Source organism: Haliotis rufescens, unplaced genomic scaffold (genome assembly GCF_023055435.1).
Source record: "Haliotis rufescens isolate VD_foot unplaced genomic scaffold, xgHalRufe1.0.p SCAF_5, whole genome shotgun sequence".
NCBI classification, from domain to species: domain Eukaryota; kingdom Metazoa; phylum Mollusca; class Gastropoda; order Lepetellida; family Haliotidae; genus Haliotis; species Haliotis rufescens.
The window spans coordinates 21,581,625-21,598,559 of NW_025964223.1; the positions used below are offsets into that span (position 1 = coordinate 21,581,625).

General features: G+C 41.5%; 1 protein-coding gene across 7 annotated transcripts in view; it reads left to right on the top strand.

The window, feature by feature from the left end:
• Window positions 1-16,935, top strand: part of LOC124112017 (rho GTPase-activating protein 20-like) — a 276,303-nt gene that overhangs the window by 36,866 nt on the left and 222,502 nt on the right. Inside the window, exon 1 of one of the 7 annotated variants that reach the window (XM_046472001.2) lies at window positions 3,111-3,257. The exons of 3 other annotated variants lie outside the window; for them this stretch is intronic. Coding sequence is in view for 2 of the 4 variants with exons in the window: in XM_048384208.1 (XP_048240165.1) it covers window positions 12,626-12,667 (42 nt within the window). In the remaining 2 variants the exon portion in view is untranslated. Of the gene's footprint in view, window positions 1-3,110; window positions 3,258-3,367; window positions 3,387-8,857; window positions 9,020-12,610; window positions 12,668-16,935 lie in introns of those variants that run through there. 3 more of the 7 variants (XM_046471989.2, XM_046471990.2, XM_048384208.1) reach the window with 3 other exon arrangements.

Here is a 16,935-nt window from a genome sequence, read left to right on the forward strand (position 1 = left end):
GATATCAATCACTGGATTGTCTGGTCCAGATTCGATTATTTACAGACCACCGTCATATAGCTTGAATATTGCTGAGTGCGGCGTAGAACAACAAAGAACAACATCCACGAACACCTGGTGCCATCATTGATTTTCAGTCTCCCATTCAAATAATTGTCATCACTATTTTTCCTTTTACGCACTATGGAGTCTGATTGGTTGGGGGGCGGTCGGGTAGCCCAGTGGTTAAAGCGTTCGCTCGTCACGCCGAAGGTCCGGGTTCGATTCACGACATGGGTACAATGTGTGAAGCCCATTTCTGGTGCCCCCCGCCGTGATATTGCTGGAATATTGCTAAAGGCGGCGTAAAACCATACTCACTCACTCACTCACTCACTAATTCGGTCGACTGATTAATTAGTCTCTGGCGTTGACGTGTTATCTTATGCAGGTTAAAATAGGTTAAGGCGGCTTGTGTGTGATAGTGTACGCTACCCAGACTGTCGTTTATACACAGGCACACGAGGGCAGTTTTTTCGCACAAGCCAGCACGTTCTCTCCGATCAAAAGATCAACATCTACCAGTGGTATCAAAACATATCGCAAAAGGTCATTTCAACATGCTGGCCCAGTGCCATGAAACATTCTGTCACAAGAAATCCGAGAAGCAGAAAATCGGACCGACTTTAAAAAGACGCTCAAGACCTGTCTCTTCAAGGGGCCCTTTGACTAGATCAATCATGGTCTCCGCGCATTTGAGCAGTTGTTGATTGGAATATGCGCTATACAAATTCCTTATCTAATTTCATTTTGTGAGTCATACATTTATTTACATAGACATTGAAGTGATCGTGTTGCTTGGGTGTGGTTTAGAACCGATGACAATGTATCAATCATAAACAGAAATCAATTAACCATACCATATGTAGAATTAATGATTCGATTATTCCGTTAGAAAATAAGTTCCCGCGCCCACGTTTCTTTTATGATGCAACTGACATAAGTGAAAACAATATGTGACCTGCCTGATCTGTGTGACTCGTTGCTCATGCTATCAACCACTGGTTTGTCTGATCCAGACTCGAACACGAACAGGCCTCAGTGAGAATTAAATTGCTGATTGTGACGTACATATAAAATATTGACACGAAAATAACCACTATTTTCACCCCTCGCACGATGTAACGTCATGTCCCGTTTTGAGACCATAGTTGTGTGTGTTAAACCACACTGTGTAACGAAATCATCTTAACTTAAAGAAAACCAGACTGAGTTTAAAATATTGACATTGACAGCAATGCATACATACCCACGAATATACAAATAGAAACACATATATAATATATATAACTTGTCACTACGCATGTATCAAATGACTCTCAGCGCCCGAGGACATTGGACATGGTGGGGCGGCAGATTTCAAAGGCGCCCCGTTTTGCTTTGTAGAGAAGCGTCCCTTACATATGCCAGAAACCTAGGATTGTGGGGTAGAGACCCAGACACGCCCTGATTATGTTTCATACCTGTGTTCACCAAAGAGGTAAACGTCTGTGACTTGCGTCACTTCGGGCTTTCCTCCCACATCAAGCTGACACGCCGTGATATAACGTGAATGCTTTCAAAGTTGCGTTATACTGAATTCACTCACTGAATGAAGAATGCGGGGATGTGAATGTGTAAATGTTGTCGATGTTTGAATTCAACCGACTGGTTAATTCTGTATGTTGACGTATTATATTTACCTTGCGTAATTCATTATTCAAACTGCAAAATCCAAGATATATCACGGCTGGGTTTACAAAAATGGACTGCACACATTGTACCCATGTTGGAATCGAACCCGCATCTTCAATGTGACGAGTCAACGTGTTCACCATGAGTCGCCCCATCTCTGTTGTGTAGTGTAAACGTGACGTCTATCACAGGAGTCATATATGCCTGAATAATATACAATTCTGACAAAATATGACAAATAGGGCTATTTTATATGTTTACCGTGGGCGTAATCAATGTCTTCTCCTATAAAACCTCGTGTCAAGCAGGCACTTCTATTCTGGCCGGTTCAACTGCCCTCCGGCTGTGGTCGCATTTAGTCGACATGCTCATATTAACTGTGACATGTGATCTTTTGTTGGTCGGAAAAAATATACGCGAAGTTGGTTACATGTGGCACACTGGGCAAAAGGGGTGCTCACTAGGTGAAGACCCTTTCTGGTCTATTTTGTATTAACAAAAGCAGCGTCTGGCACGTTTTGAAAATAGGTTGATTAGTGTGGAATTGTCCGTCAATACAGTTGAACAGGATCATTGGCCATTTTTCTTGATGCGGATTTTAGTGGTTGACGCTTGAGATTCAACTTTTGGGCCAGATTGGATTTGGGTGGGTTATGGTGGGTTTATTTATTATTTATTTATTTATTATATATTTTATATTTTATTAAATATTACTTTATTTAATTTATTTTACTTTAGTTTAGTTTAGTTTAGTTTAGTTTAGTTTAGTTTAGTTTAGTTTAGTTTAGTTTAGTTTAGTTTAGTTTAGTATGGTTGTGTGTGTCATGAACATCACCGCCGGCCTATGTACAAACTACTTTATAAGGTTCATCCTACACAACAGCATCTGTACCAGTCGGGCAGTCTCCGTGGCTTAGAGGGTAGAGCGTCTGCCTGGAGAGCGGAAGGTCGGGGTTCGATCCCCGGGCGAGTCATATCAAAAAATGGTACTTGTTTTTAGCCTTCCTCGGGATTAAGGGGACAAAACAGGGTCGGCCCTTAGTCAGCGTGTCTCAGTGGATAAGCACTATAAAATCGGCATTTGTTTGGACTAGTACAAACCCAAAATCGCACGCCACTATACTCCCTTCCACCTCAACTAAACTCACCTCACCTCGATATACATCATAAAACAATTTTAATTAATTGACGACGAAATGGTTCACGGTTCGAATCAGGGGTAAACATTTATTCAACAAGATAGTTACCGCATGTGATAAGTAAAACGGATTTGGTGTGTGATGGAGCGAGGATAAGGTGGATCTTCATGGAAAAGATTTCTCGGCCCCGTTCCAGCAAGCGGTTTTAACGCTACGGCAGTTGGACACAGCCTATACTCTATCATTGCCCAGCGATAGTCGAGTGCGGAACGGGCGGGCGTAGAGGGTGAGGAGAGTGTTCGCGTCACTGTAACAGCGGAGCGCTGTGGATACGAGGATGGTGTTGGAGGTTGTGGACTTGTGTGTCGAGAGGGAAGGCGATTGGTTGTGGGAATAAGATCCAAGGTGAGTGAGGCAATGAGAAGTTACATCACAGTCGACAGGTGTAAACTGAGTTCTCTGATGGAGTTTCTGCGGTGATATTGCCCATGAATACCTGTCGCGGGGATATGCCACAGATGCTGCTGTGATATGGTAAGTGCTGAGGTTATGCGACAAAGTTGTAATACTGTCACATGGTATATTTGCTGTGGTGCATGTTGTTGTTGCTGTGGCGTATGGTACAGTTGCTGTGGTGCATGGTATAGTTGCTGTGGTGTGGTGTATGGTATTGTTGTTGTGGTGTATTGTATAGTTGTTGTGCTGAGGTGTATAGTATATTTGCTGTTCTGTGGTGTATGGTATATTTGCTGTGGTGTATGGTATAGTTGATGGGTGTATGCTATAGTTGCTGTGGTGTGCGGTATAGTTGCTGTGGTGTGTGGTATAGTTGCTGTGGCGTATGGTATAGTTGCTGTGGTGTGTGGTATAGTTGCTGTGGTGTAAGGTATAGTTGATGGATGTTTGCTATAGTTGCTGTGGTGTGTGGTATAGTTACTGTGGTCAAGATATAGTTGCTGTGGTATGTGGTATAGTTGCTGTGGTGTGTGGTATAGTTGCTGTGGTGTATGGTATAGTTGGTGTGGTGTGTGGTATAGTTGCTGTGGTGTGTGGTATAGTTGATGGGTGTTTGCTATAGTTGCTGTGGTGTGTGGTATAGTTGCTGTGGTGTATGGTATAGTTGCTGTGGCGTATGGTATAGTTGCTGTGGTGTGTGTGGTATAGTTGCTGTGGTGTGTGGTATAGTTGCTGTTGTGTGTGTGGTATAGTTGCTGTGGTGTGGGGTATAGTTGCTGTGGTGTGTGGTATAGTTGCTGTGGCGTATGGTATAGTTGCTGTGGTGTGTGTGGTATAGTTGCTGTGGTGTGTGGTATAGTTGTTGTGGCGTATGGTATAGTTGCTGTGGTGTGTGGTATAGTTGCTGTGGTGTGTGGTATAGTTGATGGGTGTTTGCTATAGTTGCTGTGGTGTGTGGTATAGTTGCTGTTGTGTATGGTATAGTTGCTGTGGCGTATGGTATAGTTGCTATGGTGTGTGTGGTATAGTTGCTGTGGTGTGTGGTATAGTTGCTGTGGCGTATGGTATAGTTGCTGTGGTGTGTGTGGTATAGTTGCTGTGGTGTGTGTGGTATAGTTGCTGTGGTGTGTGTGGTATAGTTGCTGTGGTGTGTGGTATAGTTGCTATGGTGTGTGTGGTATAGTTGCTGTGGTGTGTGGTATAGTTGCTGTGGCGTATGGTATAGTTGCTGTGGTGTGTGTGGTATAGTTGCTGTGGTGTGTGTGGTATAGTTGCTATGGTGTGTGTGGTATAGTTGCTGTGGTGTGTGGTATAGTTGCTGTGGCGTATGGTATAGTTGCTGTGGTGTGTGTGGTATAGTTGCTGTGGTGTGTGTGGTATAGTTGCTGTGGTGTGTGTGGTATAGTTGCTGTGGTGTGTGGTATAGTTGTTGTGGTGTATGGTATAGTTGATGGGTGTTTGCTATAGTTGCTGTGGTGTGCGGTATAGTTGCTGTGGTGTGTGGTATAGTTGCTGTGGTGTATGGTAGAGTTGATGGGTGTTTGCTATAGTTGCTGTGGTGTGTGTGGTATAGTTGCTGTGGTGTATGGTAGAGTTGATGGGTGTTTGCTATAGATTTTGTTGTGTATGATATAGTTGCTGTGGTGTATGGTATAGTTACTGTGGTGTGTGGTATAGTTGCTGTGGTGTATGGTAGAGTTGATGGGTGTTTGCTATAGATTTTGTTGTGTATGATATAGTTGCTGTGGTGTATGGTATAGTTACTGTGGTGTGTGGTATAGTTGCTGTGGTGTGTGGTATAGTTACTGCGGTTGTGGTATAGTTACTGTGGCGGATGGTATAGTTGCTGTGGTGTATGGTACAGTTGCTGTGGTGTATGGTATAGTTGCTGTGGTGTGTTGTATAGTCGCTGTGGTGTGAGGTATAGTTACTGTGGCAGATGGTATAGTTGTTGTGGTGTATGATACAGTTGATGTGGTGTATGATATAGTTGCTGTGGTGAGTGGTATAGTATAGTCCTTTGTGATATGGTATAGTCCTTGCGGTGATATGGTATAGTCCTTGCTGTGATACAGTATAGTCCTTAGGGTTATATAGTTTAGTCCATGTGGTGATACAGTATAGTGCTTAATATGATATGGTATAGTCCATGCTGTGATGTGATATAGTGCTGGCGATATGACGTCATATTATTGCTGCGGTAATGAGCGATAATGTGATTTAGTTCATGTGATAATTGATAGCTGCTGCGGTGACATGATATAGTTAAAGCCGTTATGTAACAGTTGTTGCTGTGATATGGTGTAGTTGATGCTGTGACAACGTCGCGGGGAACAGCGCCACCTGGAAGAAAACGGTCAAGTTGTATGTGAAGGGATGGAAATATGGGCATCTGCGAGAAACTATTATCATGGCAAAGATTAACCTTTGGGCGAGGTGGTGGCCTGGCTTTTGTAAAGTCATCTATTTGTCTAACTACAATACAACAAGCCAACTATGGCCGTCATGGTATTTGGGGCTATCTGATAACATCAGAAAGGACACGCCATGGACGGACGGCAAAGACCTGATCTCAGGGATCAACTGTTGGCCATTGTCAGTGTACGCGCACTGCCCTTGTCCAAATGGCCAATGTCCATCTATGATTGTATTGAGGTGGGTTCTGGCGAGACTCGGCTCCGTCTCAAGGACGGTCAAATGCCACTGTCATTTAAACTATGCGAACACTGAATGCGGTTCGATGCTATTGAATTTAGAAGTGAACGCATGCATGTTTTTTTAATTTTGCGGGTCCCCCTATCTTGGATCCTCACTATTCCGGGTGCTTTAGAATTAAGGTGTTCGTTCTGACAAAGTGTTAAGTATGAGAAAGATATTGGCAATTGTCGTCATCAAAGGGATAGGTCCCCAGTACCTGATTGTTATCATCGGTCGTTGGTCGCCTGGCCAAGACTCGTCCATACAAGGAACGCCGAGTAGCTGCAATGTTTATGACCGCGTCGTTAAACAATATTCACTCTTCTTTTCCTACGTTTTATAATGTTAATGTTAGGTACGTGATAAAACGTTGTTGCTGGTTGCTAGAACGGGTAACTCCGAAATTTCAACTTCGGTTGAGAAAATAACTACAACAAATGCGGAAACCGATCCGAAATTATTGCATGAAAAATAATTTAAAAACTATTTATGGGTCATTCAGTGATGAGATACAGGAAAATATTTTGTCAGTGGCCGAATCGTAATTCAGAGAAATCATGTCATGGTCACCTGTCTTTATTGTTTATTCATTTCGCACTGTAGGCCACTGGCCCATTGCACACGTAGATAGTCAGATCCATAATGGACATTAAAGAGCTTCTAATATTAATGTCATGGAACAATATACTAGTATAAAATGAAAGGTTTTTCATGGTTTCAACATGACATGATGACCACAATATGTTAAAGTTATGTAATGTAGGATGGACATAATATTTTCCCGGAATATATTTACGTCTAAGATTTTTATATGTTTTAACAGAAAAAAGTATTCGTTTTTGATAAGACCAATGTTACAGAGGTCACACACTCTTTGGTTTTTAGGACATTGTGATATGTACCCACTTCAACACGGAGTGTATGACAACTACCACGGCAGCGGGAAAGCGTAGTAGTGAGTGAGTGAGTGAGGTTTTACGCCACTTTTAGCAATATTCCAGCAATATCACGGCGGGGGACACCAGAAATGGGCTTCACACATTGTACCCATGTCGGGAATCGAACCCGGGTCTTCGGCGTGACGAGCGAACGCTTAAACCACTAGGCTACCCGACCGCCCCGGAAAGCGTAGTAAGACATATATCAATATTGATATTTAGAAGATACCAGGATTTAATTTTAATAAAGAATAGGTATGCATTTTAGGACTACTAGCAATATCTGGATTCCATTCTTGTTCATGAATATATTTTAATCGTGATACAAATTCAAATACAAATCACCTGTCATTTAACTACCTCACGCCTGGAGGGAAGTAGATTAACATTCATATGGGCTGACAAACATGTTCATTTTAATTCGCATACGACAGATGTGCATAATTAATCATTAATATTAATTATTTACAGCAGCATGACTCGGAACACGTCACTGTGCGCGTGTTTTCCGAGAATAAGTGTATCTCTGTATAAGGTATCTCATTTGTCAACCTGCTGACGCTGTGATAACACCATGGATATGTATAAACGATAAACGTAGAGGTCACCGCCTGTAAAACTAAAATGTGATTTGTATGTGACACTGTTAACGATCCATCTATCTACACTTTTTGTTGTGACTTAGGTTGTTCCGAAAAATGTAATCCGGTCCGGACAAAAACGGAAAGAGAATATTGCTCAGCCTTCAGTTAAAACAGGAATATGACAGATATTAACTTCTTGTTATGCATAAAGATAAAACATAAGTCATTGCCTTTTTAGGGCGTTTGTTTTATAAGTTACAAATGCATAAATGTGTCTCATATCCTTTACCAACACAACACGCATGCACCATTACCATACCCGAGTGTGAGGATCCGCGAAGATCCGGGTTAGGATAGATCTTCAGCTGCCCATGCTTGTCGTAAGAGGCGACTTGGTTGATGCAAGTCATCGTATCCTCATTGCGTAGATCGATGCCCAAGCCTTCAAGCAGAATACCGGACACAGACAGACACACACACACATACAGACGCAGACACAGATACACACACAGACAGATACACACACAAATACACACAGAAACACACAGACAGACACACACACACACATACAGACGCAGACACAGATACACACACAGACAGATACACACACAAATACACACAGAAACACACAGACAGACAGACACACACATACAGACGCAGACACAGATACACACACAGACATACACACACACAAATACACACACAAACACACAGACAGACACAGACACTCACCACACAACACACAAATACACACACACACACACAGTGACAGACACAGACACATAACACACAGGTACACAGACAAACACATATACACAAACACACACACACATACACACACAGACACAACACATAGACATAGACACACAAAGACACACAACACACAGATACAGAGACAGAGAGAGAGACATAGACACACACAGACATAGACACACACACACACACACACACACACACACACACACACACACACACACACACACACACACACACACACACACACACTTCTCTCGTTACAAACATATGGTGCTCCTGTCCCACCTCACATCCCCATCCCACCTCCTCATCAGCGACAAACACGAGGAGACCCCACCCCTTTCCTTCCACCCCATCCCCGTCCTCCTCTTCACCCACGTCTGACAAATAGAATATAATCTATTCTATATCCCGGTGTAGTGTTTCCTGTCGGCTTTTTCCTGCTAGGCTCCGTGTAATAACGTCATACCTTACCACCCCTTCCGGGTAGACGCGAGCCATCAAACAAACCAGTTTATCTAGCATGTTTGATGAATAGACACTCATCACCTAGTGATAGTAAGCGGCATATCAGCATGTTTAGCCGCGACTCACGTTACACTGCCGTGCACGGTGATACAGACAGGGATGTATAGGGCGTGATGCAGCTATACCTGATGATCTATGTGGTCTGTCAACATAGGATGTCACAGCAGAGAGAACATAACATGAGAGCTTCATTTACTCATTTACTTCTGTAAGTTCTTACAAATAACTTTATCTTATCATATCATATTGTTATATAATATTTCCCTCTATTATTAATTTTTCGCAGACACCTGGTGTCATAACTGATTTTCAGTGATCCATTCGTAGAATTGGCGCCGCTATTCTGCCTTTTACGACCAATGGAGTCTTGTTTCGGCGAATAATTGAGACTGGTTATTCTCTGGCCTTGACGTTTTATATTTGAACCCATATCGGTGTAGTAGAAAATAAAAGAATTGATCTGAGTTGTCTGTATAGTGAATGTAACAAAAACAACACGTTACAACAGTTGTCTTCAAAGTGCAATAAATGTTGTTTTCGAGGTTTTCGTGACACGTTTTTATCATAACATAAACCTGTTTCTCGAAGCGGACGTCTAACATGTACAAGGACGTTTGGAGACAGGCTCTTCCTGGTTCATGGTCTTCCGTATAGTTAGGTTTTACCCCGAAATTCGTAAAATCGGCGTCTTCGCACATTTATGATTTATTTGTACAAGACATGAATCGTGTATTCTTTCTCACCCGTTTGTCAGTGAATATCATGAAAATACCTTGAGTTTTTGTTATGGTTTTTCACTGGTATGTCTTTTACGTATCAAATAATAGGATCATCTATGAAGATAGAGCCCTGGGACCAGCCGTTCTGCATCATTCCACAACCTGCAACACCGCCATGCTCACATTGTTTTCATCTAAATTATTAAACAATGTATTCAGAGGTGGCTAAGAAAGAAGCATATTCAAAGTTCACATTCTGTAGATGTTTGGAAGGTGAACCATTGTCACATTCTGTAGATGTTTGGAAGATCCATCATTGTCACATTCTGTAGATGTTTGGAAGGTGAACCATTGTCACATTCTGTAGATGTTTGGAAGGTGAACCATTGTCACATTCTGTAGATGTTTGGAGGATCCATAATTGTCACATTCTGTAGATGTTTGGAAGGTCAACCATTGTCACATCCTGTAGATGTTTGGAAGATCCATCATTGTCACATTCTGTAGATGTTTGGAGGATCCATCATTGTCATATTCTGCAGGTGTTTGGAAGGTCCGTCATTGTCACATTCTGTAGGTGTTTGGAAGGCCCGTCATTGTCACATTATGTAGATATTTGGAAGATCCACCATTGTCACATTCTGTAGATGTTTGGGGGATCCATCATTGTCACATTCTGTAGATGTTTGGAGGATCCATCATTGTCATATTCTGCAGGTGTTTGGAAGGTCCGTCATTGTCACATTCTGTAGGTGTTTGGAAGGCCCGTCATTGTCACATTATGTAGATATTTGGAAGATCCACCATTGTCACATTCTGTAGATGTTTGGGGGATCCATCATTGTCACATTCTGTAGATGTTTGGAGGATCCACCATTGTCACATTCTGTAGATGTTTGAAAGATCCATCATTGTCGCATTCTGTAGATGTTTGGAGGACCCATAATTGTAACATTCTGTAAATGTTTGGAAGATCCATCATTGTCACATTCTGTAGATGTTTGGAAGATCCATCATTGTCACACTCTGTAGATATTTGGAAGATCCATCATTGTCGCATTCTGTAGATGTCTGGATGGTCAAATATTGTCACATTCTGTAGATGTTTGGAAGATCCATCATTGTAACATCCTGTAGGTGTTTGGAGGATCCATCATTGTCACATCCTGTAGGTGTTTGGAATGTCCGTCATTGTCACATTCTGTAGGTGTTTGGAAGATCCATCATTGTCACATTCTGTAGGTGTTTGGAGGATCCATCATTTTCACATTCTGTAGATGTCTGGAAGGTCAAATATTGTCACATTCTGTAGATGTTTGGAAGATCCATTATTGTCACATCCTGTAGGTGTTTGGGGGATCCATCATTGTCACATCCTGTAGGTGTTTGGGGGATCCATCATTGTCACATCCTGTAGGTGTTTGGAAGATCCATCATTGTCACATTCTGTAGATGTTTGGAGGATCCATCATTGTCAAATTCAGTAGATGTTTGGAAGACCCATCATTGTAACATCCTGTAGGTGTTTGGAGGATCCATCATTGTCACATCCTGTAGGTGTTTGGAATGTCCGTCATTGTCACATTCTGTAGGTGTTTGGAAGATCCATCATTGTCACATTCTGTAGATGTCTGGAAGGTCAAATATTGTCACATTCTGTAGATGTTTGGAAGATCCATCATTGTCACATCCTGTAGGTGTTTGGGGGATCCATCATTGTCACATCCTGTAGGTGTTTGGGGGATCCATCATTGTCACATTCTGTAGGTGTTTGGAAGATCCATCATTGTCACATTCTGTAGATGTTTGGAGGATCCATCATTGTCAAATTCAGTAGATGTTTGGAAGACCCATCATTGTCACATTCTGTAGATGTCTGGATGGTCAAATATTGTCACATTCTGTAGATGTCTGGATGGTCAAATATTGTCACATTCTGTAGATGTGTTGAAGATCCCTCATTGTCACATTCTGTAGATGTCTGGAAACTGGACTAAAGTCAGTTAACTCTCTTGCCTCGAGAAGATGGTCCATCACTTGTTATCTTGGACTTAAATCAAAATCATGTATTATTAATTATGTAAACACGTACTTTCTGTACCCTGTTACTTCTAAAACGACATTTTGGGTCAAATAATTGCTTATTTATAATAACTAGAAGATATAGATACAATCAGCGTCTAGTATTTCGTTTGCAGTTGGTGTTGTTATGCATATCCAAAACATGACAGTGTTGAAAAACAAATATGTCATATTTGACTTTGAAATAATGTCATCTGTTTCGTATTTGAAAACCGTCGTATCGATATGCAGTAAAAAAATAAAACATTTATTGACATAAAAAGGGAATGATGAATTATGTAAGCACGACTTACTTCTTCATCGCGGATAATAAGTGTCGACATAAATCGCTAAGGTAAACATGCGAGTATTTATACTATTCCCAAAGCAACCAATGGCTGAATTCAGTTCGCAAAGTTCTAGTCGATTAATAAACATATACAAGTAAGTCTAACACCCCCAAAATCAATATCTCCACAATACTTCGCACAAAACTCTTCATGAAAGCCGTGTGAAAAGTCAAGCGATGTATGTTATTGTATACAGTAATGAATTATTCACGATAACGTCCTCTTGAGACGGGTACTAATGAATTAGCCACAGTTGAAAGCTCCTCGAACGCTCAGGTGGGAAACTTACGACAGTACGAGAAGGTTGTAAGCTTGATGAAAACCTTAGGAAAGGTCTAACATAAACCACTTCGGGTCAGAACTATCTTGAACTTATACAACCCACTTCAAACCATACCCTGCCACCGGAGGCATCAACGCGCCACCGAAAAGGGCCTACTTCAATACGAGAGAGTGGAATCTACGAGTCCGTCACTCAACTAGATCTAATTTATAATACAAACCGAATTGTACTGTTGACCCGTACTCCTACCATTGCTTTAGCTGGGGTGTGAGGTGGGAGAATGAATGGCACACTCAGCCTCGGTACGCGATGCTGGCTTTCGTTATTGACTACCAACTGAGGGTGCACTGAGGACCCCTCCGTCAGCGTGCCCGGGGGTAGTGGAACCGGTAACTAACGCTATGGATCACCATCACTGGGGTAAATTCTCTCATATTTTGGAGGTAAGATTACATCCGTGCTTTTCTTCCCGATTTTCCATCTCGGTGCTCTTCGGGAAATTGAGATGGTGGTAGATTAATATCATTCATGTTTGTCAAAGGCTTGAAAGTTCACTAAGTATATAATTTATTATGATTTAGTTGACGTTGATTTTTCTTTATTCTGGTCATTTTCTTTTAAATTTCTTGCCGGTGGAGTATGATTTTCAATTTTAGTGATTTTGTACTGAATTAATTGAAACGTGTCTGCTTTATTCTTATTTAAATAAGTTTGTCGTTGAAGTATATCTTTTATGTCACATTGTAAAATAAATTAAAGACTTCAAAATGTATGCCGTTCATAAACATCCCGAAAAAGAAAGTATACGCTTGAAATTTAAATTTGACCAAACATTTCAAACGTCATCAAAACGATACTAGGATGAAAACAGTTGCCGTAATACTACAAACTTTAGATCTAAAACACACATATGATACCAATCTCAATTGCATCACCATCGAATAACCATTTCTTGTTTGTTTAAATTTTAGTAAACATCAAACATGGGCGTATACTTTCTTTTTCCCGGGAGTTTAGTTCAAAAGCGAGTAAATAAATACCATACGAAATAAACTAATGTTAACAAACAGTTGGGTGTAACATGTACATAGTATCTGTTCTATTAAAAAACATACAATCCATAAACTTTTTTGTTACAATTTATCAAACAGCTTAAGAAAGGTCTTTCAGAGAAATCAACCTTCCTATATATGTATGAACTTCTGGTCACAACTAACCTATAATTTACGGCAAGCGTGTCTGTTGTTAAGAGGGAACTATTATATATGTTTATAACCCACACCTGTATAAACCACATATTCACTTATGGCAAAAATATGTTATTAACCAATTCAGCGATGCGGAGGGTTATAACTCATTTCATGGACCCATACACTGGGTTAATTCTATATAGCGTCTGACATAAAGCGAATTAGGGGTAATATTAGCGAAGCGGTCTGTTATATTTTACACCTGACCTGGTTCTATTGAGTGACTGTACGAGAATATATTGACATTGGGTGCTTTTTGTAATACGAAAGAGATGGAGGCTTACTTATTCAGATCATTTCAGGAGTTACTACAGGATGGAGAAAGCCATCAACCCATGCTTGTCGTAAGAGGCGACTGTGCTTGTCGTAAGAGGCGACTGTGCTTGTCGTAAGAGGCGACTGTGCTTGTCTTTAGAGGCGACTGTGCTTGTCGGAAGAGGCGACTGTGCTTGTCGGAAGAGGCGACTGTGCTTGTCGTAAGAGGCGACTGTGCTTGTCTTTAGAGGCGACTGTGCTTGTCTTTAGAGGCGACTGTGCTTGTCGTAAGAGGCGACTGTGCTTGTCTTTAGAGGCGACTGTGCTCGTCGTAAGAGGCGACTGTGCTTGTCGTGAGAGGCGACTGTGCTTGTCTTTAGAGGCGACTGTGCTTGTCTTTAGAGGCGACTGTGCTTGTCGTGAGAGGCGACTGTGCTTGCCGTAAGAGGCGACTGTGCTTGCCGTAAGAGGCGACTGTGCTTGTCGGAAGAGGCGACTAACAGGATCGGGTGGTCAGACTCGCTAACTTGGTTCATGCATGTCATCTCGTCCCAACTCCCTAGATCGATGTTCCTGATGTCAATCACTGGATTGTCTGTGCCAGACTCGATTATTTACAGACCGCTGTAATAAAGCTGGAATATCGTGCGACGTTAAAAAACAAACAAACAAACAGAATTGAGAAAACCGAATATAATATAGTTTTGTTTGATTACTGTATCCCCTTCAGGGATTTTTCTGAATATGCGTACACATTGTTTGATAGATAGTTGTTTTTCTAAAGTTTTAGGTTTAGTGAAAAATGGATGGGAGTGTGTGCCGAAATCGGATTGATTAACACTTTGTTAAAGACATTTAGAAAGCCCGGAAATTGTTTCGACATTTTTACAGTGTATGAATACTTGTCTTGATCAGTAACATATCCAAATGTGAAAAAAATGACATTTGGAATGGCAACATATTGCTTTCATTTTATGTTGCGTTTATTCATAATTACTAGAAAAACTTCGATTTCGAGTTTTGCGGGATTCAGACGTACGCACTATGTGAACATATGGCGTCATTTCAGTCCAAAGTACGTCATATTTGCCCCTGAGGTGTTGTAGTGCGCGTGGAAAGCGAGTTCTGTGTTCGTGATTTCAGATTTGTGCTGGTGTTATTAGGAACCGTCGAATTCACGCTAGTCCGCAAGCCCGAGACTACTAAATTATGCTGCGGACAAGTAAAAACCCAACAGTACTCCTCATTAACTAGTGTATTTGAGGGCTATAATTCTGAACCAGATCTCAATGTTTCAGTTGTGCAAGAAATGATCACAAAATGGAACTAAATTATAACAGAAATGTAAATATAGTAAATATATGTGACCAGTAAAATAAGGTTCACACTACTCTGGACTAGCCTGGACTAGTCTTTAAAAACTTCTAAAGTTGTATTTAGTAAATGATACATAGACATTTTAACATTTTAAACTTTTGACTTACACTATAGAATTTACAGACATCGAACGAAGGATACTCAATAACTCACACGTGGATTGATGCTCATGATGTTGCTATCCATAAAGGGTGATGGTTGTGTCGGTGCAATGAATCGTGGAACGGTGATGGGGATGAGTGCAAAAAGTTAGTTCTACTAAAGACTTGAACAGTTTTTATCATGAACCAGAACAAGATCCATTCAAACAGCATGTCAGTCAGACGGGATCCAATACCGTTCTTCAGACTGCCTCAACAACGTCAGACATGCAAAAGGTTACATAACTAAAGTTGTTCGATAAGATTCTATATGTTATCTTAACTGGGATCGATATACAATGCAGATAAGCGGGACCAGTTAGAAACAAGACCCAGTGAGAAGCAGAACTTGAAGCAGCCGCCGCGAAAGTGTCATACAATCTGAGAAATACTATCCCTACCATTGCTAAACTAAGAGTCCATATGTTAAACACTATTAGATTGACGGGGGCGTTGAGTTCACTACTGCACGTATAGTTAGCGCTTGAATGTACCATGGTATGACTGCCTCAAATCAGGCGAGCCATCAATTATCCATTACGTGGCTAAACTGTCAGTTTTCACGATTTTAATTGTCCACCTCATCGCCTTTGGTGTCCGATTTCCACTAAAATCAACCCCTCCGCAATCGCCCGAGACCTGGCGTCAATCGGTGCCTCAGACAAGCGTCTCGGACGATACGTCATTGAACGTGTTACATGGAGCACACGCAATCGTGTTTTGAGGTTACTATCACATCGGAGCTGATGTTTAATGTTAGAATAAGAGGCTATTGAAAAGTGAGTCACTTTTAAAAGTTTGAATTACAAGTGAAGTCACTTTGCCTATTTCTTACTGGCCGCTGCCTGACCGCTCTTCATGGTTATGCAAGACGGGGGGTTTAGAAGCAGCTGCTCAGTAATCCTAGCCGTATTCGGCAGACGACGGTGATCTGATCGTCTGCTCCACCGGTCGTCTGCTTCAATGGTTATTGAAGAAGCCGGGAATTAAATTTGTGGTTTACAGTTATCTACTTAAACTGCCACCTAGCGGTGAAGTATCTGTTGAGCGTCGCTGAGAATTATTCAGTTAGCTCAAGGAGGCAAGGGCACGAGCAAGGGATTTATTCTAATTGGATTGAATTAAAGAGGGATTGAAGATTGCAAGAAGAGGTATACAAGACGGAAGTCAATATATAATGAGGTAAAATAACTATTGTTGGATTGTGAGGGAGAGAGTATGGTTTTTCGCCGCTTTTTGCAATTTTCAAGCAATATCACGGCGAGGGACACCAGAATTGGTTTCAAACATTGTACCCACTTGAGAAATCGAGAACCCGGGACTTTGGCGTCTCGAACGAACGCTTTAACCACTAGGCTACCCCACCACCTCTTATGGATTGTGTGTGCGAGTAAGTGAGTTGGGCTTAACATCTTTCATTGTTATCAAGGTGGATCAGAAGGCTGTGGACGTTGTGGACGTTACCTCTTTGGTGGCGCTGACAAAACAGGGATCATAATTTGTATGAATAAGATTAAATCTGGGATTTAAAACCACGATCTGCAGAGCCAGGCACGGATAAGGGGCGCAACTCTGCTTAGCGGAATGCGGCGTCATAGACCACTGAACCAAATGGTTAGACGGATTTTGTGTTATGAATAGCAGGGTACATGTGATGCTACCAAGATAATGCTACGAACATCTAACCAT